Consider the following 24,818-nt stretch of genomic DNA (forward strand, 5'->3'; position numbering starts at 1 on the left):
AGCATCAATGAGAACCAGCTAAATTGCAAATGGCCTAGATGGTTCACCTACTGGACACATATGCCACATCCAATCATACTAACTAACCTTCCATGTATCTCTCCCAGAACACAAGCTCCTAATAGGATTTTCAGGTCCATACAATTCAGTCATTGCTATAACTCAAACAACAAATTCAAAACAATAGAACCACACCAAGTTGAAAGATCTTTTCAAAATTCACAACATACAACCATAAAAAATCGCTATTTATAGAGAACTAATCAAACTTCACAACACATAAAACCAGAAATATCACCCAACTTGACTTAGAAAGACAGGACAATGCAGAATCACTTCACAAAAGCAATAAAAGGGATCTGAATTCCAGTTAAAGTCTCTAGTGTGCCTGTATGAATAACAATGACATCATCAGAGAATACCAATATCCAAAATCTCAGCACCAAAGAGCTTATTGAGGCGATTAAGCTTGTTTATCACCTGAATAGAATATTTCCAAAACTAAACATGGTTTTTATCTCCTTATTTTTTTTCTATAAAATGAACTTTACAAATACAACACATACCGGACGAAGAAAGTTACAATAGGTTCTGGCAATTCAAGAAGCCAGAAGTTGTACTGGGAAACTGAGAAATCGGACGAAGATAAAAACAATGTTCCTAGTACATTATAATCAATCATCAGGATGCAAAACTATCAAAAGAAAAACAATAAATTAAAATACATTAAGTAACTTGTGTGCAATCTCTAATGGAAATCTGTCTCCTTCTCTAGAGCATGGAAAAAAACGTTGATCATTTACTAATAGAACAATGGAAATCTGTCTACTTCTCTATTTTTTCCCAACCGTTTAGCAATCTCTAATTAGAGAGGGAAGATATACCTTGATTAATTCCTACATTTTTCCCATCCACTGTACGTGAAGGCCAAACACCCATTTTCTTTCAACAGGGAACTATGGTCTAATGCCTGGAATAAATAACAAAAATAAAAGAATCGCATATTATGCCTTTCTCCAGAGAAATTGAAAAATACTCAAGTTGTTAAATCATTTAGAATCTTACCAACTTTAACTTCATGATGCTGCTTCACATTTACCTTCGTGTCAAAATCTATTGAGGTTCTGGAAAAACATGTAAATATCTAAAACATTGACCTGGCCATGAAAGAACTCAGCAAACTTGAAAACACCATTAGGGTACTTGTCAATACATGCTCAGGAATATCTCTGATGCTTGCGACTGCAAATATAACAAAGATACCAAGAATTCATAAACCCCATTCCTTCTTTTTTTTGGATTAACAAACCCTATTCCTTCAAATTGGGAACGCAACGCAGTAATCAATTATGATTGATGAAAAAGGAAGAAGAGAAAGAGGGGTTACAGAACCTAGTGTTGCCGGGGCGGAAAGAGAACCAATTTGTAGCGAGAAGCGAAGCTGTTGTATTATAGAACGCTGCCATCTATTTCCCCTGTAACCCTAAACGTACGAACTGAAAGGAGCAGGCATAGAGTGACAGGCTTTTGAACGCTACAGAGAGTAATAGGGTACAGATCATAGCTGAAAAGGACATGAAACAGCTGGAATTCGCGAGTTGAAGAGGAGGAATAGGGAGAGATTAAGAGGAATAGGCGGAAAAAGGGTTAAAGAGGAGGAATAGTTTCAACAATAGCTTCGGATGTAGGCACAGATGTAGGGAGAAGGTTCTGGAACAGCTAACAGAGAGAGCCTATGAAACCACCGTTAGAATGATATCAGACTGAGGAATGATGAAAGGGAAACAGGGAGAATATAATAGGGAGTATAGCATAATAAGGCCCAGCCCATCCATCTCTCCCGTCCAAAAAAAAAAGTTGGTGCATGAACAGTAGAATCCAATCCTTCCTTTGTAAGGTAGTTTATGCCTTATTTAAAATCATGCATGCCACAAAATGCGTGACATAAATGCTTACGACATTATTAATCGGCTTAATCCTCATATTAGTCTCTGTCTTTGTGTCGCCATCTGAACTAGGTCCCTGACCGGAAAAATTTGTGGATTAAATCCCTCTCTTTTAAAAACGTATGGAGCGGAGCTCCGGCGAGTGATGAAATGGCACTAAAATAAAAATAATAATAAGTAACCTAATTTGATTAAAATTGATGTGGCATTAAAAAAAATAAAAAATTAAAATTAAAATTACACATCATAAAATTAAATTAAATTAAAAATAATAATAATACAAAGTAACCTAATTTGATTAATAAAAACAAATTAGGTTACTTATTATTTTTTTCAAAGTAACCTAATTTTTTTCAATTTTAATCAAATTAGGTTACTTATTATTATTTTTATTTTAGTGTCATTTCATCACTCGCCGGAGCTCGGAGCTCCGGCGAGGACTGGTTCCATACGTTTTTAAAATAGAGGATTTAATCCACAAATCTTTGAGGTCAGGGACCTGGTTCAGACGGCGACACAAAGACAGGGACTAATATGAGGATTAAGCCTTATTAATCTAATGCTGTGTTTGCTCTGTTATAAATACAAAATCTGTGATTATTCCATGTCGTTCATCAAGCATGCTTTCAGCAGGCTATCAATTATATAAATGATTTTTAAAATGATAAAAATGTCACATTGCATGATTGAACAACAGTGACTAAACAAGCACAAGAACAAATTTAAATAACAGTAACAATTAGCATCAAGATTAGTCCCTCCCCGTTTTGTTTTTCGACACGCGTGGGATTGTATTGGAAGATTTATGATTGATTGCATCAATATATTGATAATTATTGATTATAGTATTAGTGTTGATCAAGTTCAATTATAATGATTGCGGTCGATCATTATCGGCATTCTGATGGCACCAATTTGTTTGTATCTGTCGGCGGCTGAGACCCAATCAGCTACTGAGGAAAAACATGCATGGCCGTGACAATGATGATCAATAAAACTAAGTAGTTATGCTTCTTTCTATTTGATGCAGCAAACTAGTTGCTGCTTTGAAGTAGGATTGTATGCTTCCTGACAACAAAAATTAATTCGGTGACCTTTCCACGTATGATGTCCACATACACGCCTACATCAAGCATTGATCTTTACTCTTTAGATAAGGATCGATTCAGAATATTCCATCCACACACCATTCTGCTAGTGAAAATGAAAAAAAAAAAATAAAGAGAAGAGAAAAAAGAGATGTGTGATGAATAATTTTGAATGAGAAGAGAAAAATAAAAAGAAAATTGAGTGATTTTTTTTAATTGCGAACAGTGAAAATTAATTAAATTGGTGTGAATTAATCATATAGCTCATAAAAATACGTTTATGTGCCAGCCATAATATATTTTATATACTCACGTAAAATTTAAAATTGTGTAGACATTTGTTTCAAAAAAAAAGTTGTGTAGACATTTGATAGTTCGCATCAACATAAAATAATATGATTTAAAAAGAAAACATAAAATAATATGATTCATTAATAATTTTAATTTTTTTTTGATACATCGGAAAATTACCAACAACATAACAAACTACGGAACTGAAACCGAGTCCTTCAACAGAAGGTACTCTACATCAGAATCTACTGAAGTAATGATCCACATCCCAAAAAAACTAGCAGCTGCATCTCTCTTGGCTAAATGATCTGCTACACTGTTACCTCTCAAGGGTCAATGATGTATCATTTTTTTGAAATGAATGATGTATCATTAGCAACAAGTGGTGTCAAATGGAGCTTTGTGATTCATTAATAATTTAATGCTAATACTTTTCAAAAATATGTGGGAGTTTGTCAAGTTGGCGTGAGTGGTTTTTTTTTTTTTGTCTATTCATGAGTGGGTTTTTAATTTTCCGAAGGAACGAAAATAATGAGTGGGTTTTTGTAGAGAGAGCCTCTTTCTCTCTGCAGTTTGGACCTGGGCCACTATTCCGTATTGGTCTGGATTTGATGGCTACTTACTCAATAATGAACCTCTAAATAGTATGAATTGTTTTGGGATGAACATGAACAGTGCAAAGGAATAGTAAGTGAGGGGTGGAATGAGCCAGTTAGAGATGAGGATAAGTGGAAGGATGTCATGTCCAGATTGAGAGCAAGCAGGGGGAAACTTACAGCTTGGCATAGGAGGACTTTTAAGGCTGCTGATAAAGAAATACTGAAGATTAAGGGACAAATTCAACAAGAGCAAAACAAACACTCAAACCTTATTGATTGGAGAGCTATCAGCTTGATGAAACAACAAATAGCAGACCTCTGGAAGCAAGAGGAACAATTCTGGGGCCAACGCTCGAGACTTAACTGGATCAAATATGGGGACAGGAACTCAAAATTATTTCATGCCACAACCATACAGAGAAGAGGCAGAAACAGACTGGAACGTATTCAGAATGATGCAGGGGAGTGGATTGGCAACCAACCTGATATCACAGAAGCCTTTGTCCAACACTACAAGGCAATTTATAAGGCTGGAGATTGTGTGCGCATAGAGGACTGCTTGCAGTGTGTGCCTAAGATGATCACTGAAGAACTGAATATGGAGCTTTGTAGTGAAGTGACCAACCAGGAGGTTGTAGATGCCCTTAATCACCTAGGGAGCCACAAGGCCCCTGGCCCGGATGGATACAATGGTGTCTTTTTCAAAACCCATTGGGAAACTGTTGGAGAACACATCACTGTGGCAGTACAAGAATTTTTCAAAACAGGGGAAGTTCCACGAGAGTTAAATGAAACTCTAGTTGCACTGGTGCCGAAAGTCCCAAGACCTGAGAATGTGGCCCACTTTAGGCCCATTAGCTGCTGCAATTTTCTCCTAAAGATGATAACTAGAATAGTAGTCACAAGACTCAAAGGTGCCCTGAAGGACATTATTACTCCAAACCAAAGTGCTTTCATTGGAGGTAGGGCTATACAGGACAACATAATCATTGCACAGGAAGTTTTCCATGGGTTGAAAAACAAAGGGAAGGACCTTAAGGACTGTGTGGCCATTAAACTAGACTTGAGTAAAGCCTATGACCGATTGGAATGGCAGTTTCTAGAAAAGACCCTCCTAGCCTATGGCTTTCGTAGTAGCTGGGTTGTTCTTGTGATGAACTTGGTGAGGGGAGTAAGCTACAGGTACAAGGTTAATGGCTTTCTAAGTCAGAAACTACTCCCTGAAAGAGGCCTGAGGCAAGGGGATCCCCTATCCCCTTACCTCTTTGTTCTAGCAGCTGATGTTCTCTCTCACATGCTTCTACAGGCACAAAGAGATGGAAGGATAGAAGGAATCCAACTAGCACCCTCTGCCCCTAAGATTACCCATTTGTTCTTCGCAGATGACTCCTTGTTGTTTGCTAAAGCGACTGAATATGAGGCCTTCCAACTCCAGGACATACTCAATAGATTTTCACTGGCTTCTGGACAACACATAAACACTTCAAAGTCTGGGATTATCAGCAGCAGAGCAACTGCAGGGAACACTTTATTGAAAATCTCCAATACTCTGAAGATGAGAATTTGGGACAATCCGGGGAATTACTTGGGACTTCCAGCAATTTGGGGAAGGAGCAAAAGAAACTCCCTGAACTGGATTAAAGAAAGAATTGAAGGGAAAATGGAAGGCTGGAAAGAAGTGCTGCTCAATCAAGCCGGAAAAGAGACACTTATCAAGTCAGTTATACAGTCCATTCCTACATATGCCATGGCAGTTGTAAAATTTCCTAAGACCTTCAACACTGAACTCAATGCGCTGGTAGATAAATTCTGGTGGAAGGGTAACAAAAAGGAAAGGGGAATTCACTGGAATAGATGGGAAATGTTAACTCAGAGGAAGAGGGAAGGTGGGTTAGGTTTTCGTGATTTTATCTACCAAAACTTAGCCCATCTTGCTAAACAATCCTGGAGGCTACTAACTGAGCCCTCATCCCTTTGGGCACGCATCATCAAAGCTATATATTTTCCACAAGGGGGATTGCTGGGAGCTTCAAGGGGAGCTAAAGCATCGTGGATATGGTCAAGCTTACTAGAAGGCCGGGATTTCATTAAGAGACAGAGTCGGTTGGCTGTGGGGGATGGAGAATCAATACATATTGAGGGTGACAAGTGGCTATGGACAGGAGAAGTCCTACCTGTGTCAGTGTTGCAACAGGGCACCAAAGTTAAGGACCTAATTGAGCATGACTGTGGGGGATGGAACCAGAGAAAGGTTAGAGAAACCTTTGATGCACACACTGCACTGAAGATCTTGTAGACCCCAGTGGGGCTTACAGGAGGTGCAGATACTCTGGTATGGCCTCACACTTTAAATGAAGAACTCAGCATCAAATCTGCCTACCATGCTGCGAGAACTGAAACTCTGCGAGGGGTCCAGGGCACGAATTCATCTCCTCAGATACCAGAAGCCTACTAGAATACCATTTGGAATTGTGTTGTACCACAGAAGATTAAGACCTTCTAATGGAAGATAAGCCATAACTCAGTCCCTGTCATGGGTAATCTAGTGAGGAAAAGGGTTGCGAGGAGCGGAACTTGCTGTATTTGTCACAATGAAGTGGAAACAGTGGAACATTCACTGCTTTTATGCCCATGGACAAGGGTTGTCTGGTTTGGGAGTCCATTCCAGTGGGCAATCAACCCAAATGGTTTGACCTCTATTGATAGATGGTTACTCGACAGATTCACATTAATTCAGTCAACCTCTTTGGATAAAGAAGGAGACTTAGCCAGAATTGCTTGCATTCTATGGGCCATATGGAAGGAGAGATGCAAGGCGGTTTACAGGATGGATACACCAAATCCAAGGGTAGTTTTAAGAAACATTCAAACCACCCACCAGGAGTACATGCATAACAGAAACGCAAATATTGCTTCAGAAGCAGATAATGAGAGAGAGTTACCTGCTGAAGAAAAGTGGAGCCCCCCCCCTAGGTAACGTGCTCAAACTCAATGTTGACGCGAGTTGGATCAAGGGAAATCCGTTTAGCTCCATTGGCTGTGTCGTGAGAGATTCTCAAGCCAGTGTTGTGATGAGCTCGTACAGGAAGGTCCTTGCTCCCTCGCCACTTGTAGCTGAGGCCATAGCCCTCAGGGAGGGAACCCTTATTGCTCACAACATGGGGTGGACTAATGTACAGATAGAGTCAGATTGCAAAATCTTGATCCAAGTCTGCATGCAAGGCAAACCAGTGGGTGAAATCAGATCTATAGTCCATGAAATTGGTATCTTACAAAAAAGACTCACCCACTGTGAGATCAGCTGGATCTCTAGAAGCAGAAATAGTGTGGCTAACCTCATTGCCCAGCTTGGTCTCCGCAACCAACTTCCCCCTGGATGGCTCTGGAATCCCTCAAAGATCATCAAGGAAGCCCTGATGGAGGATGCCAGATGCATTCCCCCAAGAGACGAAGGCAGACCAGAGCAACACTGACCCACCAAGTGGACAAGGTGTACCTCAGCCATGGGAGATGAAAGGATCTTTGATCTCCTTGCAGTATCTTTGCTTCTCTCTCAGGTCTGGGTTTGGAACGAAGGAAATGAAGTAATGGTTGAGTCTTCCAATCTGATGCTTGTATTGGAGTCTACATTCTGAGGTGGTTGGAGCTCAATAATGGAGTAATGGACTAGTGGCTTTGGAGGGTGTGGCATTTACGTGTTGCTCGAAGTAGTGGAATGATGACTCATCCTTGTCAACACATGCATCCCCTCCCGTTCTGTCTTTCCTTTGTTTCTTTTGTCCTTTTTTTCGTTTCTCTTGTCTCTTGGTTTGTTGCTTTGCTTTCTCTTCTGGCCCGCCAGCTCTTTGTTTGAGCTTATGGCTTGGGCCCTTGTATCCTGCGTTTTTTTGGGCTTTGTCCCATCCTTTATGAAATATCAATCATTGACCAAAAAAAAAGAGTTTAAGTGTTTAACACATGCATATCTAATCACAACTTTTATTTTTCAATTTTAAATATTTTTAAATTCAAATTTACTCTTTTAAAAAAATTTCAAATTGAATCATATGACATGACAAATAAATAAATTCTATGGTCTATCAAAGGCTTTTTTTCGAACCTGGCCTGGGCCTTCCGAAAGCCCGGCTTGGCCTGGTAGCCTGTTTAAAGGCCCGTTTCACAACAAGAGTTTTGCGTTTGTTAACAAATTTATCTGTAAAGAAGTTATCAAACTTATGAGCTAACCGCTAACGGGTTAAATTATACTAAAATAATCTTTTCAACAATCAGACTTATAATATTATTAGCTAATAGGTAGTGGTGAAACTAAACGAGATTATGTTGGTTTCTTAGAGTTGGAGAGCCAATTTAAAATGACACGTCATATTAAGATATTTAAATACGTCATATATTTATTGTTAAATAGACTTATAACTTTGAATCGTTATATAAGTCAATTTTGCTTAAATATATACAAATCTCAATAAGTATATAATATCAAGATATTATTATAAATTTCTAATATATAGACATCATCAAGGGTAAAATATATTTATACTTATCATATTTACGATTTACCAAAAAAAAAATAATCATATTTACTTAAATAGGCTAGCTTGTAAGGCTTACAAGGCTTGTTGAATGGCCTGAGCCTGACCTTTTTAACTAAATAGGCTTTTCAAAAAGCCTAAGCCTTGCCTATTTACCAATTTGGTCTGGCCTGGCCTGGGCCTGTGGTAGGCTAGGCCATAGGCCCCTACGAACGGCCTGGCCTATTCTCACCCCTACCTGCGGCTTAGCACCTTCATTCTTAAATTTTGCTTGATAGTCAACCTACATTGATTGATCGGAGATGTTATGAATATAATATAAAATCATTCATGTGGTATTTACATAATAATTTAAGCTTTTAGAAAAGAAGTTAAATTTCTGCACATTGGTGTTGCCTGTTCATGTGAGTCTAAAATCTAGAAAGAAAAAAATCAGTAAATTTGTCTTTGAAATAAGTGAATAATATCATATTTTAATTTGATATAAAGTGCATTATAATCATAATCTCACTTAGTGGGATAGCAATATTTTTGTTGTTGTTATATCACTAATCACAACCAATGTTCATTTTAAAGAGTCAAAGTAGAGTTAAAAATGAGTAATTTAAAAAGCAACCATAAAAATGTGTAGAAAACCTTAACATTTTTGGAGATCTAGAACATCTAGAAATCCTTAACATCACATTACCATGAATGTTGTGATAAGAATAAAGAGATAGGTTGAAACCAGATATGAATGCATTATTACATTACATCAAAATCATAAAAATTACATCACCATTCACCAACTTGTTATTTCAGCAAACCACATTAAAAAAAAAAAACCCTTAAAACCATATGAATGAATGATATTACAACCAAGAAACACAAGTTCCTGAATGAAGCTTTTTGGACATGACTTATAATTCAATTGACACAACAATTGACGATTCACCCTTGTCAACAACAAATGTCTTACAAATTTTCTCTCCTAATGTCACAACTTCCACTTCATATGTCCCACTAAATCCTCTAAAACTGAATTCTCCTTGCTCATCAATATGTCCATGTGTGTGACACAACCACTCTTGTTTAAGAGCAAGGAACCTTTTCCCAGCTTCATTGATCTCACCTTCAGCATTCACTAAGTGTGAATTTTCCCTGCTCATAAACAATTCCCAAAACCCCCATAGCATTACACCATCCACAGCAGGGTGTGCAAAAGCTTCCCTCATCATAACTTCAAGATCATCACCTCTAACATATTCATTAGTGGAAGACGCATCAAGCTCAGTGAACCAGATTGGAAGACCAAGAGTTCCCAATTTGTCAAGTGCAGAACAAACAATAGGCCCAACAGGACTATCTATGTGACCTTGAATTCCAATTCCACCAACTGGGGCACCTTGATCTTGCAGACCAATTGTTTGTTGAATGTACTTTTCTGGAGATGATCTTGTGTCACCTCCATCTTCAACATGGTAATCATTCAAAAAAAGGGTAGCAGATGGATCTAATTGGTGTGCAGTTTTGAACATGATTGCTCTGATATCTTTGCCTAGTCTATCCTGATAAAATGAACCATGCAACATCTCATTGTTGACATCATAGTGTCTGAACTTTCCTTTGTAGCGATTCAATAAGCTAGTTAAGCGATTTTGGACAGCTATCATCAAATCATTTTTATTCAGTGCTTTGATCCATGGTTGAACAGTTCCATCCACTTCCCAGAATATGCAATGACCACGAGTTTCTATGTTGTGCTTCTGACACAAGTCTAACATGTCATCAGCATCCTTGTAGTTTAATTTTCCTTGTTGTGGTTCAGTCCAATACCACTTCAACTCGTTGCCAAACACAGCCCAGTTGAAATGTTTCACAAAGAAGTCAACGAAGTCTTCATTGTCAATATTTGTTCTGTTGATGCATGATCCAATTGGAAAATCGTTCTGTGTTTGTCTAACTTTCACAAAGGTGTACCCACAAGAGTCTAGCCCGGAGAATTTTAGAGTAACATCACGCTTACGAATCTGCATAGCAGCAAGTGATAATGTTTGGAATTAGAAACATAAAATTTACAAACTATCACATATCCTATCAATTCAGAATGGATATATAATAAAAAGATCAGACATAACTGTCAAAGAGTGTGTTTGGTTATCCGTTTGGGGATTTCATAATCAATTATGATAGAGTATCAAGGTTTGGATGGCAATATAGATGTTTACGAGACATTTTGGATATTTGATTTCACTCTTTAGTTTTGGTAGGCCAGGTGTGTTATCCATATATTACTCATTTATATCAGTTCAAGACATCTTTGATAAGTTTCCACTTTCCATGTCTTTATGCTGAAAAATTAAACTAGGTATAATATAAATAAACCTAGATGTTACCTTGTCTGTTTGCCTCCTTAAGTATGCAAACCTTGCCTCTCTATTCACAGGAAAAATTTGAAGTCCAGCAACCATTAGATCAACACCAGAAGCAGGACCTTGAATATAAACCATAACCTTAGATGGTTGTTTTTCAAGTCTAAAGGACCCACCAATTTCATGCCACCTGCTATCAGCAACCTCAGTTTGTCCTCCATTCACCCACTGGTTGTCAACACTGAGGGAAATACCCACATTTTGAGGCCCACTTGATCCTGAGCTTATCCTGACCCAAGCAGAAACTTGATAAGTTAAGAAGAGTTTCAACTTCTCAGTGATCATTTGAGCAGGACCCATCCATGTTTGTGTGCGGTTGGTTACAAGGATGTAGCGTCCACTTAAGGACTCATGGGGGCCAAGAGAGTCTCTTGCCATTGGTGGAATTATACGAGGCGAACCAGTTGCAACACTCAAAGTGCAGTTACCAAGGGGAAACCAGCCATTGGTGCCATCAGCGAGATCACTGTTCTCAATTATGTTAGCACCAAAAGCAGCATTCTGCAAAACAACATCAATGTTCAGGGCATTGAAACATACAAAATTGGCAATACAATTAACATAAAATATGTTGAAAGCAAAACCTCAAAATCTGGGGGCGATGAAGGTGGTGTTTTAGCTGCATGCTTTACAACCAAAGTATTGAGAAGAATGTCAATTCCTGGTGGGGGACCTTCTAAATAAAGAACAACTTTTGAAGGGGAGCCATTGAGAAGGAACTTTCCCTGCATTTCAACCCAATCTTTATCTGTTGCCTGCACACTTTAGTAAGCACAACATTCTTTCAGCAATAAAAACAGTTTTTTAGAGAACATTCTTAAGTTTTAGATTCTAAAACTTTGACAATAAACATGGCTTAATGATATGATATTACAATGAGTTTCAATTCATACAAGCAATCTCATCAAATGGGAAAAGACTATATTGTGTTAACTTTGGCACATCAACATTTCTTGCAACTTTCCTTCGTAACATATAGCACGACCGAAGACATAAGATAGACACTTACTTGGCAATGCCTATGTACTGCTCTCGAAGATCCGGTGTTTGAACCCACAATGTAGCTCGCACATCAGAAGTAGTGACATTGTTCCCAAATATCCTAACCAAAGCAGTGATCTCATATGCTAGCTTGCGCTGCACTCTTCCGGTGATCTCCTGCTGAATTCCATTCCAGGTTTGCGTGCGTTCTGTTGCAGCTACAAAGAATTTCCCAACTTTTGGAAGTATTTTACCACCTCCCATGGAATCATGTAACACAATCTTGCAGCCTCTTCCAGACCAACTGTTCAGGCCACCCTCAAACTGAGGATTTATTATAATGTTTTCATCATCAGTGGAAAGACATTCTGTGTTTGTTTTCTTCTGAAACAAGGGGAAAATGTATCAAAAATTGGTGTGTCTGTAGATTTCATGAAACAAAGAAAGAAATTGAAACTGAGACACATTTATTGCAATTTTGATTACAACAAAAGTTTATTCCCACATTAGACTATAGGGATCAAATATTGTCATATTATCCTACCATGAATCAAGTTTAATGACAGATCACTTTGGTATTTTTCCTAAAATCTTATTATTTCCAATGCTATTATTTGATATGTTACCCAAAGTTCACACCTAAACAGAACACATATACAGCAATGGTGCACAATTCATTTCATTTTGGCTATTATATTAAGTGTGTATTTGGTTTCCTGTTTTGGAGCCTTGGAATTAATTCTTGACAAAAAGCACTTTTAGGTTGTTACATAGATATTTGAAATCGACTTAGAGAATTCATTTTAGTCCTAAAATCAATTATGTGGAGAAGCTAGAGAGATTATCTTCTGCGATTGACACAATCAATTGGAAATTTTATTACAGACTTTCACAAGATTATTCTATAGAAATCACTTCTCTCATAAATGTATCTAAACATAAATTACTTCAGTCTCAACTCACTTGTACTGTGATCAATTTAAACAAGCAATTCTATCCAAAATCAATTCTAACAAGATTGATCCAAACACACAATAACAGATTAAATAAGGCAAGGAAACACAAGCAAGCATGAGAAAACTTGCTGAACATTGGGTAGTAGAAGCTCATATACCTCTGAGTGGTTTCCTGCATGGATCTTCTGTAAGTTTTCCATTGTTTCACCAGACATGTAAGCCAATACAAGAATCAGCCAGGAGACCTTCAATAAGGAAGGGGAAAAAATCAATTCATCATTAAATAAACATGACTACAAGTCACAAGAAAAAACATGCATGGTGAAGACATTTTTCTTACAGAGAATGAAATAATTTAATTTGAGGATGCTTGTGCTTATAGATCAAGTGAGAATTGGAGACTGCATGTGCTTGTGCAACAGAGGACCCATAACCTCTTCAATATATATACCCAATGGCTCAGCAAATTTGTGAGTTAAAGCTACGGCAAAGTATGGGGCAATACCAGCCTAACACATAAACGAGAACCTCATGGTGTAAAAGCTGTTAGGCTTTTTTTTGTCTCAGAACGAATTTCATGACTAATTATTATTGATGAACCTTGTAAATAATCCCAAAAAGAGGAGGGAAATTAAGAAAAAGGATGTTTTTTTTTTCCTTTTAATTTTCCTTCACTATTGCTTTATCTTGCAGATAAGCAATGCTCTTGAATTGGAATTGAAGCCTAAGGCTCGCAGGTTGTGGAGGAATGCTTTGGTTCCTTAATTTAACATGACCAATGTTCATGTGAGACTTTGATTACAAGGTTTTGCAAGTGTTAGGTGGATATAGGCTCCTAGATTCATTTAATATAGTACACGTTCAATTTCCTAAGTATATAACATAAGAATAAGAACTTGATTTGCAAACACATTATCAGAGATGCTGACCACGAACCCAATCTCCTGCACTTTGCAAAATTCTGAAGTAATGGAACTACTAAAGCACACCATATTTGTGTGAATATATCAAAAGTGAAATCCAATTGAGATAGATCAAAATTGGAATTGCTGAAATTACATGTTATCTAGTTTATACATGTCGCAAAATAAGGAACATATATATAGCATGAGAAGAGAAGTATAGGTTATATTGTAGCCTGCTGATTTCTTTATTTGAGAGTGTAAGTTCTACTATAACTATAACTATATTTGAATAGCTGTTCGTTCGGTGCAAATAAATGTTGGCTTCCACATTGAGATAGAACAAATGTAACTCTATTATTTACATTGAAAAATCAATTAGGATTTTAATTAAGGTTTAGGAAAATTTTAATATTCTCTTTTTTAAAAAATTTAATATATTTTTAACTACTAACAAGTAAATTAATTTTTAATTAAGCTACATGGTGTCATGTAAGCGATCACTAAACACGCAAACACTTTGTCTAATTTAGATTTAGGTGAGGACCAAAACCAAACTTTTCTCTAATTGTAGAAATTAAATTACAACTTAATTCTGGTAAAGATTAAAATCAAAACTCGGTATATTTATAGGGACCAAAATGATATTTAACTCTAGATAAAAAAATAGTAAGTGGTTAAAAATAGAATGAAAGAAAAAATGGTGTGAGTATATCATAATCTTAACATGTGCCTTAAGATTTGAGGTAACAACTCTAAGAGTATCTCCAACTATGATATTCACTAAAGTTTCTACGTACACTTCATCTTATATCATTGAAAAAAAGTTTCCTTCACGCTCCATTTCCACTTACACTTGAGATTTGAGAAGGATAGGAAGAGAAAAGAGAGAAATGATAGATGATGTGATAAGAAACGAAAAGGTGGATAAGAAGAGAAAGGGAGTGGAAATAAGATGAAATAAAAAGTTAGTGTGAACAAATCAAAACTCTATATCATTCTTTAAATTCCTCATAGTATCACATTATTTACACTACTGTACTAATAGACCCTACAATCAACACCAAACCACTTTTTGCTTCAATATAAGAAATCTTAAATATGTTTACAGTCTCAAAGTTTTAAAGAGGAATCTAAATAGGTCCGTGTTGTTCCTGAATGGTAGCTCAAGTTGTAAGAGCTAGGGGACATATGAGTTGAGGAGGGGATGGTACAAAGATCAATTCCTAGAGGAGAAATTTGGTCAATAAAAAAATAGGTTCATATTCAAAAAATCTTTTACATTGACCTCCCCTAATTCATATATCATTTTGAATAATAAAGGGGTGTTGAATATTATAATGATAAGTCTTATGAGAGGTAAGTACAATAGTGTTTAACCTCAGGGCAAGTGGGTGCAATTCCCCTTTAATTTACAATAGGTTCAATTGTCTATGTGTTATCAATTATGACTAGTTAACTATCCACGTGACGAGCCTAGTAAGATAAGATATGATCATATGTTGTTTTCACATCAGTTTTGGTCCATATAAGTTTTTTTAATCGCAAGAAGTCATTTCTCTCCCACCTTCTTCTTCTTTAATTTCTCTTTCTCCATAACTCAAGCCTAGCAACAATGATATATACATACCTCACTTTTTAAACACTTCATTTCCACCTATTTTTGTTTCTATCTCTCTCTTCTTATCATCTATCACATCTCATACTTTCTCTCTCTTACTTTTTCTTTCTTCTTATCTCTCTCATCATTCCATCTCTTCCACCTCAAAAAGAGAGGTGTGTAAGTTATTTTTTATTTTTTAGATAAGTCAAATTCATATTTAAACTTGGAGTACAAGGGGTACTCCAACCCATAATACAACACAAACAAAACACAAAAAAGAACCAACCAAAGACAAGAACAGAGAACAAAACAAGTGAAAATAACAACAACAAAAATATGGCAAAGACAAGGCCAAAGATGCAGCACCAAGCTCCAAGAACTCCACCACCGCTTGGAAAAGATAAAGACCAAGACACCACCAGCTAAACTATCAGATAGAAGACAGACATGGCAGCCAAGAACCCAAGAAGAAAACAATAGCAGCACCCTTAAGCAAGCCAATAATCATGCTGAATTGATGCAGACAAAGGGATTCGAACGCCATTTAAACCAGGAATAAGTAAATCTCTTCTTCTTCACCCGAATCCACAGCTAGGATCTCAGCCTAATAAAATCCAATGCAGCTGCTACGCCCCTCTCACCATTCCGAAAAATAATATCATTCCTTTGCAACCAAAGAGTCCAAACTCCAGCCACCCATATTGAGCACAGTATCTGATTCTGGCGTTGATTCCACCCAAACAGAAATTGTAAAAAGTGCGCTCGTATATCTGCTGGTAGTACAATGTCCAAGCCAAGCCAATTAAAGACACTTCTCCACACATCCAAGGCAAAAGGACAAGTGAATAAAACATGGGAACATGTCTCCAACTCTTCAGAACAAGTCTTGCAAGTCGCATCCTCCATAGACACCAAAACATGACGCTTCCATAAGTTCTCTGCACTTGGAATCCTGTCCAGAAAGCTTCTCCAAACAAAAGCCTTAGCAGTTGACAGAGCAAAAGTGCGCCAGGATAGATTCAAGGCGTAGTCCACGTCCAAAGTCGCCGGTACCTGTTTGAAAAAATAGGTACTGTTAACAGAAAACTTGCCCTCCGGGCAAGGAGTCCAACACCATTCATCCCACTCCCCCTCTGAAAAATTCACAACCGAAATCTCATGCACCAGAGATTGGAGCCACCCCAATTCCCTCCCTCTAAGAGGCCTCCTCCACCGAAACTCCCAGCCCCACACATGCTCACGCCACGCTCCACACTCAGCAACATTAGCCCGTTTGTGGCAGGACAAATTATACAGGCGAGGATACTTAGCCCGAAGGCATCCACCGCCTAACCAGTCTTCAGTCCAAAAAGGAGTATCATTACCAGCATGGATTACCTTCTTTGACCCTTCATCAACCCAATTCACACCGTCAATTACACAAGCCTCTTGAACCGCCCTCCACCAGACAGATTCTGGCATATTCCTAGAACCACCATACTTCAATTTAATTACCCGGTACCATAAGCTATCTGGTTCTGATCGAAACCTCCACAACCATTTGGCTAACAAAGCTCTATTAAAAGATGAGAGATCTTTAATCCCCAAACCGCCCGCTGGTTTTGGCTTACAAACAACCTTCCAGTTAACCCAGGCAATTTTCCTGGAATCCTCAGAATCACCCCATAGAAAATTCCTCATCAAGCTAGTGCAGGTCTTCACAACACCCACAGGCATCCGGAAAAAGGACAGGAAGAACAGAGGTAAGGCAGATAGTACACTTTGAATAAGACATACCCTACCACCAAAAGATACCATTTTGTTTCCAACTAGCCAACCTTTTTCTGAACTTGTTAATCACTGGCTCCCACAGTTTTTGACACCTTGGTCGACCCCCAACAGGGATGCCCAAAAACACAAAAGGAATATTCATCACTTTACAGTTCAAGAATGAAGCGAAAGGGTTTACCACCCCACTCGCAAGACCAACAGCGGCTAATCTACTTTTGTTAAAATTAACCTTGAGGCCAGAAATCAGCTCAAAGCAGCGAAGCACGCACTTAATAGTTACCAGGTTCTGAATTGAAGCCTCACCTATGAAGATGGTATCGTCAGCAAACTGAAGGAGAGACACTTCAAGACTACAATCACCACCAACCTTGAACCCATTAAATTTTCCCAATTTTATTGCATTGAGAAAGAAACCATTCAAGCCTTCTGCCACAATAATGAACAGGAACGATGCTAAGGGGTCACCTTGTCTAAGACCCTTTTCCATAACAAATTCCGCACTAGGGCTTCCATTAACAAGGACTGAAATTAAGGCCGATTTGAGGCACCCCAAGATCCACCCAATCCACTTAGCATGAAACTTCATTCTGGTCATCATATACTCAAGGAAATCCCAAAACACAGAGTCATAAGCTTTTTCGTAATCAACCTTGAAAAGCAGCGTAGGCTTCTTCAACAATTTTGCCTCATGCACAACCTCATTAGCTATTACTACATTATCCAACATATTCCGACCCCCAACAAAAGCAAACTGTTTTTCATCAATCAATTTGCCCATAACCGATTTAAGTCTAACTGCCAGAAGCTTGGAGATGACCTTGTACATACAACCAATAAGGGATATAGGCCTGAACTCATTCAAATTCTGAGGTGAGCAAACCTTTGGAATTAAGGCGATAAAAGAGGCATTACTACCTTTCGGCCAAACCCTACGCTTCCAGAATTCTTTTACCATTTTGCAAAAATCCCTCTTCAGCAGATTCCAGAATTTCTGAATGAATTTAAAATTAAACTCATCTGGTCCCGGGCTTTTATCTCCCCCACACGACCAGACATCTTCCTTAACCTCCTCCTCCGAAAAAGGCGTTATCAACTTCTCATTATCAATATCAGACAGCCCCCGGAACTCAACGCCATCCAGCTGCGGTTTTGGCCCATTGACAATTTTAAATTTGTTTGCAAAGAACTGATGAACTGCTTCTTTTATCGCTCCTGGTTCTTCCTCCCAACCCTCATCAACCATCAGTCCCACTATTGAATTAACCTGCCTCTTCCAATTAATTGTACGATGGAAGAAGCTAGAATTCTAGTCTCCTGCCGCTAACCACTTCGACCTCGCCTTCTGACAAAGAATGGACTCATGATGTCTAAGAACGCTCCAAAACTCCTCAAGAAGAGACGTACGGGTATCCAACTCATCTGCTGACAGCCCCACCTCTTCTTCCTTAACATCAAGCATATTAATATCCCGCACTACAACATCCCTCCTTGTCTTCAGGTCCCCAAAAACTTCTTTGTTCCAACCCCTAAGCTTGCAGCGAAGAGCCTTCTACCTTTCTTTCAGAACATAGGCAGCCGACCCCCTTACCTAAATATCAGCCAAGGACTTCTCAACAAAAGGACCAAGCCTGGAGTCATCAAGCCAGCAATTAAGAACCCGGAAGGGTTTAGGACCCCAATCCTGAAAAACCTACCGAAGGAGAAGGGGACAGTGATCTGAAACATCACGGTGGAGCGCTAATTGAGAGCAATTCGGCCACCTTACGCACCACTCCTCAGATACCAGGAACCTGTCAATCCTGCTGCTCGCTTGATTATTAGGTCTCCTCCATGTGAATTTCCGGCCAGCCAAAGGGAGATCCACAAGGTCCATATCCGCAATAAAAGCATTAAACTCTTGCATCTCAATTCTCTGAGAAGTCGACACACCCACCACCCCTCTTCTCTCCTCTTCATCTCTAACTGCATTAAAATCCCCAGCGACACACCAAGCCAATTCCTGACAAGTCCCTCGCCAAGCCCTCAAGTCTGACCAAAGAGCTCGTTTCCCAGCCATATCACAAGGTGAATAGACATTCACTAAAACACACTTCTGCTGAGACTTTTTCCAAGTACCAATCAGCCCCAAGAATCCCCTACCCTCCACACACTCCTCAATTGTGAAAGAACTCGAGTTCCAAACAGTAACAAGACCTCCTCCGCGATTAATGGCTTGCACTGCCTTCCACTCAAAGTTTGAGTCCCCCCACAGCTGGGAACAAATTCTTCTGTCGACACGTTGAATTTTTGTCTCTTGGATGCATAAGACCTCCACCTGGTTCTGGGTCACCAACTCCCTAATGACCCTCCGCTTTGCCCTCTCACCCACCCCTCTTGCATTAAAGGAGAGCATCTTCATGGAGAACGACTTCCCCCACCAATTTGGATACCCTCTGGTTGTCTTCCCTGAGGACCATCACGAACCCCAAGATCAACCAGTTGTTGTAACACCTCATTACTATCCCCTCTGTACGAAGCACCCAGCTCCTTGGCTTCGGCCTTTGGCCCCTTCAGCCAAGACAGAGAACCACCAGGTGTTGCAACATCCTTTGACCCTGTACACAAGGGATAACAAAGGCTTCTTACCAGGTTTCTTTTGTTTGCAGCAGATAACCCCCCTTCATTCTGTCTGTGTTCCGCCTCCATGCCTCCACCAAGAGAAAGGGATTTGGTTCTTCGACAGAGTGCTGCGAATTGATTTTGAACATGGGCAGAAAAATTTCCTGGATCATAGCCTTCGCTAACGCATCTCACTAGTTTTTTCTTTGTGTGCGTTGTGTTCGCTGCTAGCACAGGTTGCAAAGGGGGTGAAACCTCATCAATTTCAGGGGCAGGAATGTCTACAGCTTGGGCAACAAAGTCCTTATTCGCACCTTTCCCACCTCTCCATTCATCACACTTCTGATGCCCATTATCTGGTTCAATATTTTAGTCTGGCCCAGCCACATTCAAAGACAAAAAAGGCCCAACGTTACAAAAGCTATACCCAACTGAATTTTCTAAAAAATTCTCTTCTGCTTGGCCCACCTGTACCTCAGCCTCCTCGGACCCCACATCAAACCCACAAATATTCTCTCCAATAACTTCAGCACTTGAAATGTCGTTTTGTTCCACACAATCAATGCCGCCAGTAATAATTGGTGTTGGACCCACAAATGATTCAACAATCATCTCCCCATCATTAATACCACATTCCAAGGCTAACGTATCCGCATTTCCCATACCCGAATTGAATGCTTCCAACGAATTTGAATTTTTTGAAACGTCGCTGCTGCTAGGGATGACTAAGGTGGTCAGAGGAATAAAGTCGCCACCCACGGAGTTGCCGGAGCCCAGCAACAGCAAATCCTCCGGGAAGTTCTCTGGCTCCGACCAGCCGTCATCATCATCATCATCGTCCCCTCCCTCATCTTTACCCTCATCACCCACCCTAAGATGTGGACCACCTACTTCCTCAAAGATCCTCATGTTGTATTCCACTCCATTGATCACAGTTTTCCTATGATACGCCACTGGCCCTGAAGAATTGGTACGAATCTGCAGTCTGGAAAATTCCAGAAACTCAAACTTCGTTGCCCTTGAATCAACAGCAACAAGTTCTCCAATTGGGCGGACCACCTCATCAAAACCCTCCTTAGTCCATAAGTGAATCGGCAAACCCCAGCACCGCATCCATGAGATTTTGTAGTCACAAGAAACCGCCGGTGACCACGGGTGGAGTACGTCGAACACCGCATTCGAACCTTCCTCTGAATCCTTAAGTGCCTCCATCAGATCAAAGTCTTCTGGCCCAGTCAACAAAACTTTGTCATCACCAAGATATTTGATCTAAATATAGGTCAGGCCTTCAAGCAGAGCTGCATTCTGAACCGAGGGCACCAAATCCAAATCTTTGATAACACCAACGACACTTCTTCGCAGCCATGCTTCGCATGCCAGCCCCGCTGGACCATGCCACTCTTCAAAAACAGGTTTAAGGGTCGTTTGTGTCGAGTTCTCAAGGCTACCGCTTGTCGGCCAAGTCGTATCAGCACCGGAAACCACCTGAGCAAAGGTCTTCAGGTTGTTATTATTCGAAATCTACTTGTGTGACCCGTCTTTCACGTTAATGTTATCAGCTCTCCGCCCCTGCACCTTACCAGCACGCTGACTCGTCGGCATGTCCCTTGCATAATTGTGATTCTTGCGCTCAGCCTGGACCTCCTCAGAGAAATTCCCGAAGCGCGGAAAGTTTACGTGCATCTTCGTGCTGCCGATTATGATAGAATCTAGTTCGCGTTCCAGTTTTGCTGGGTTCTTGACGTTAACGAACCTAACGAAACCAAACCTCCTTCCCCTTCTATCCCTTCTCGGCACAATGAACACATCCCTCACTGTGTCATACCGCTCGAAAATTCTCCTCAAAGGATTCTCGGAGAAATTCTCCGGGAAGTTAGAAAAGAAAAAGCTTGTAATCACCTCCTTACCCTTACCATGCACTACTTGTCTCCGGCCGGAGCCCTTCCCCTGCACCACCCTCCACTCACGCTCTTTCTCTCTCATTTTCCTGAAGTCCGTTTTTGCGTTTAAGTAAATAACTAAATTGAGAGGTGTGTAAGTAACATTTTCCTTTCTCAAACCTAGCAATCCGGAAAATAAATCCACCATTGTCTCATTTCTCTTCCTCCTGCCACCTACCCACCACCACATCCACTTCCCCCTTCTTCCTCTTCAACTTTCCCTCTCTACCAAACTCCATTCTAACCCCCCAAATAATTTACCCAGTTCAAAAATTTCAAACCCTTGTTCTAGTAAAAACCAAACAGAGAGAGAAGCCACATCATTTTCCTCTTCTTTTTTGCCTCTCTTTCTTTTACAGCAAAAAATTTACAAAATTTACCTTATCGTTACTTATTTCTCTCTACTCATCTTCCCTCTTCCTCCTCTTCAACTTTTCCTCTCGATCAAAACTCTATTCTAACTCCTAAACAAAATCACATTATCATTTCTCTTCTTTTCTACTCTCTTTCTTTTATGTCAAACAGCTTGTAAAATCTACTTTATTTCTCACTTCTATCCTTGTGTTCATCTTTTCTCTTCTTTCTTTCTCTCTTCAACCAAACAAACCATTACATTGTGGCATGTGTACACGTCAGACTTCAGGTATATCTTCCTCTTAAAATCAGACTCAACCTCTATTAAACAAACCAAACACTCTCTTCTAGCCTCTACTAGCTCTTTATATATTCACACGCCAGACTCATTCACACACTCACTCACTCCACTCTTCCCTCATATCATTTCAAAAACAATGCTCCAAATCCGAAACCTCCAAATCCCAGATTGGGATCATGACACACTCTCCGTCAATGCCTTCGCCACCACGCCCACTGAAGATTTCTCCTCCACGGACCACTTCCGCATGTTCGACTTCAAGGTGAACCTCTGCCAGCGCGGCAGGCCACACGACTGGACAGATTGCCCCTACGCCCACCCCGGCGAGAAAGCCCGTCGCAGAGACCCTCGCAAGCACCACTACTCCGCCACCCCCTGCCCGGACCTCCGCAAAGGATACTGCAACAGAGGCGACTCCTGCCACTTCGCCCACGGCGTCTTCGAATGCTGGCTCCACCCTTCTCGTTACAGGACGCAGCCTTGCAAGGACGGAACCTTTTGCCGCCGCAGAGTGTGCTTCTTCGCTCACACTGCTAATCAACTTCGTGTACTGAACCATGAACACGTTCTTTCTTCCCCTACTTCGGTTCTTAACTCTTCTTCTACGCTTTCCACCAAAAGTTTCCGATACGGCGTGGTATCAGCTTTCAGCGTGGATGAAATAGTGCGCTCCATGCGCAATGTTCAACTTGATGAGGGTTCAGAGCCTGACTTTGAATGGATCTCGGAACTGGTGAAGTGAAGCTGAGAGTGGAGGATTTTGTAACTTAGTTGTATGATGCAATTGAATGAATGAATAACTTCTCTGGTTGTGTATATCATTGAGAAGCATGAGACTCTTCGTGACTCTGTGTTTTGTTTGTGATTCCTTTTCTGACATTGAGCTTTCTTCTGTTACGTTCTGTGTCTGCAAGACACCAGAAGAAAGTTGAAGATTGATGTAATTCTTGTTTTGTTGGTGCAAAAATGGTATGTAATTACATTTGATTGGATAGTTACTTGTAAGGGAAATTGGTCTCTCATTTTAGTTTAGGAATGCGATTTAATTTGCCTCTTTTTCTGCGTACATATTTTGTTAAGTTAAGATCTGGTTCTTCAACTTATACACTCTATTAGGATAATTCACAATTGCATCTTTTGTAATTAGGAATAGCATATTTCTCTCCTATGAATATGGGATTATGTATAGTATATATCTCAGCTCTATCTTCTAATTAAGGACAATATATTCTGTACATATTTAGCTCTTAATTTTAGGCAGTTGATTAGTGGAGTAAGTTGTATATAATCCCCTGAATATCATTGTGAATAACAAGACATATTTCCATACTCTTTCTTTACACTCATTCTGGAGTTAAGTTCTCTTGGATCCACAATTTAGGGCATTTTGGTTTAGCGAAAAAACACAAATGTGATTTCACGGATCTATATGTATTACTTGAGAAGTTAAAATTTATCTTGTTGAGTTTAACATTGACACACGAAACAGAATTTTAACACAATAACTTCAATGTGGATCTAGGTGGAATTCAACAGAAATCCTTGATTTAAACTTTCGTTAATAAAAACTGCTATTTAACTAAATAACACATTAATTAGTGGCAGGAACCGTGTATTTTAAAATGGTGGAAATCATTGGAGTGAAAATCTAATAATCAAAACTGTGAAAATCAAGTCGTCTTCTTTCGTTTAAATAATAGTCGTGTCTTTTGTCATCTATTTAATTTTTTCAAGGAGCATTTCATGGTATCATGGTTGCTCACATTATCTAATAATTAACTACGAGGTTAAGAGTTTGATTATCATTAACGAAAACCACTGGTTTACTATGTTAGGATTAGTCATTGCTTGAATACAATGGTTTTGAAAAGACAATGTTATGTTGATATTTAAAATCGAAAAAGAATAAGTAAATTAATTCCAACATCCTCAAAGTTAAAATAATTAACTAGTATTACGCACATATCAACACTACATTCTTGTTGTCACTGTAATCCTGCAAAGCACTTTGATCATTTGGAGTTTGGGTTAAAAAAGTGAAGTGATTAATCAAATAATTATGTTAGTTTGGGATAATGAAAGGCTAATAGAATATTATGGAAGACTTATCTCTAACACCTTTTGCTTTTATTAACAATAATAACGCCCAAGGGTTTATCTGAAACCAGATTAGATAGAGGATGTGGATGGCGCAGCTGACTAAGACGGCCTTATCCAGTTCTATTCACCCAAGAAACTTAATTTTTTTCCAATTGGTGCCACTTGTAGTTGCTACTTGACTGTTCTTTAATATATTCAATTCAAAGAAGAAAATAAAATAATGTCGATAATATCCACTTATATGAAAATATGTGATCAAAGATGCACATTGCGATGGGGGGGATCTTTAAGTTAAAACAAAGCAAGATGTGGTTGTTTTGATTTAGGTAAGAATTGAAGTGTCTGAAATGATTAAAAAAAGGCGACATATTAGCATTACACTAAAAAAAATGCCATTTAGTGGCTAGTGGTAAGTAGAATGAAATGAGACAAAGTGAACGGTGGTTTCT

At 39.2% G+C, this 24,818-nt stretch overlaps 3 protein-coding genes across 4 annotated transcripts; 1 reads left to right on the forward strand and 2 right to left on the reverse strand.

Moving 5' to 3' along the window:
* Positions 1-9,163: 9,163 nt before the first annotated feature.
* Positions 9,164-13,330, reverse strand: LOC130724240 (endo-1,4-beta-xylanase 1-like). 2 transcript variants are annotated; one of them, XM_057575439.1, is made up of 6 exons: positions 13,142-13,330; positions 12,960-13,046; positions 11,874-12,226; positions 11,449-11,626; positions 10,829-11,365; positions 9,164-10,462 (listed from the first exon to the last, which is right to left on the reverse strand). In XM_057575439.1, the coding sequence occupies exons 2-6, from the start codon at positions 13,014-13,016 to the stop codon at positions 9,353-9,355; spliced, it is 2,235 nt and encodes a 744-aa protein (XP_057431422.1). In that variant the 5' UTR covers positions 13,017-13,046; positions 13,142-13,330; the 3' UTR covers positions 9,164-9,352. The 2 variants fall into 2 exon arrangements, with proteins under 2 accessions (XP_057431422.1, XP_057431416.1); XM_057575433.1 differs by having other exon boundaries at positions 9,165-10,462; positions 11,874-12,229; positions 13,142-13,329.
* A 5,436-nt stretch (positions 13,331-18,766) lies between these two features.
* Positions 18,767-19,474, reverse strand: LOC130749124 (uncharacterized). Its single transcript, XM_057602423.1, has one exon. The coding sequence runs from the start codon at positions 19,472-19,474 to the stop codon at positions 18,767-18,769; it is 708 nt and encodes a 235-aa protein (XP_057458406.1).
* A 2,839-nt stretch (positions 19,475-22,313) lies between these two features.
* LOC130724262 (zinc finger CCCH domain-containing protein 23-like) lies at positions 22,314-23,274 on the forward strand. Its single transcript, XM_057575459.1, has one exon. The coding sequence runs from the start codon at positions 22,406-22,408 to the stop codon at positions 23,009-23,011; it is 606 nt and encodes a 201-aa protein (XP_057431442.1). The 5' UTR covers positions 22,314-22,405; the 3' UTR covers positions 23,012-23,274.
* Positions 23,275-24,818: the final 1,544 nt, after the last annotated feature.

This window comes from Lotus japonicus, chromosome 1 (assembly GCF_012489685.1).
Source record: "Lotus japonicus ecotype B-129 chromosome 1, LjGifu_v1.2".
Lineage (NCBI taxonomy): Eukaryota > Viridiplantae > Streptophyta > Magnoliopsida > Fabales > Fabaceae > Lotus > Lotus japonicus.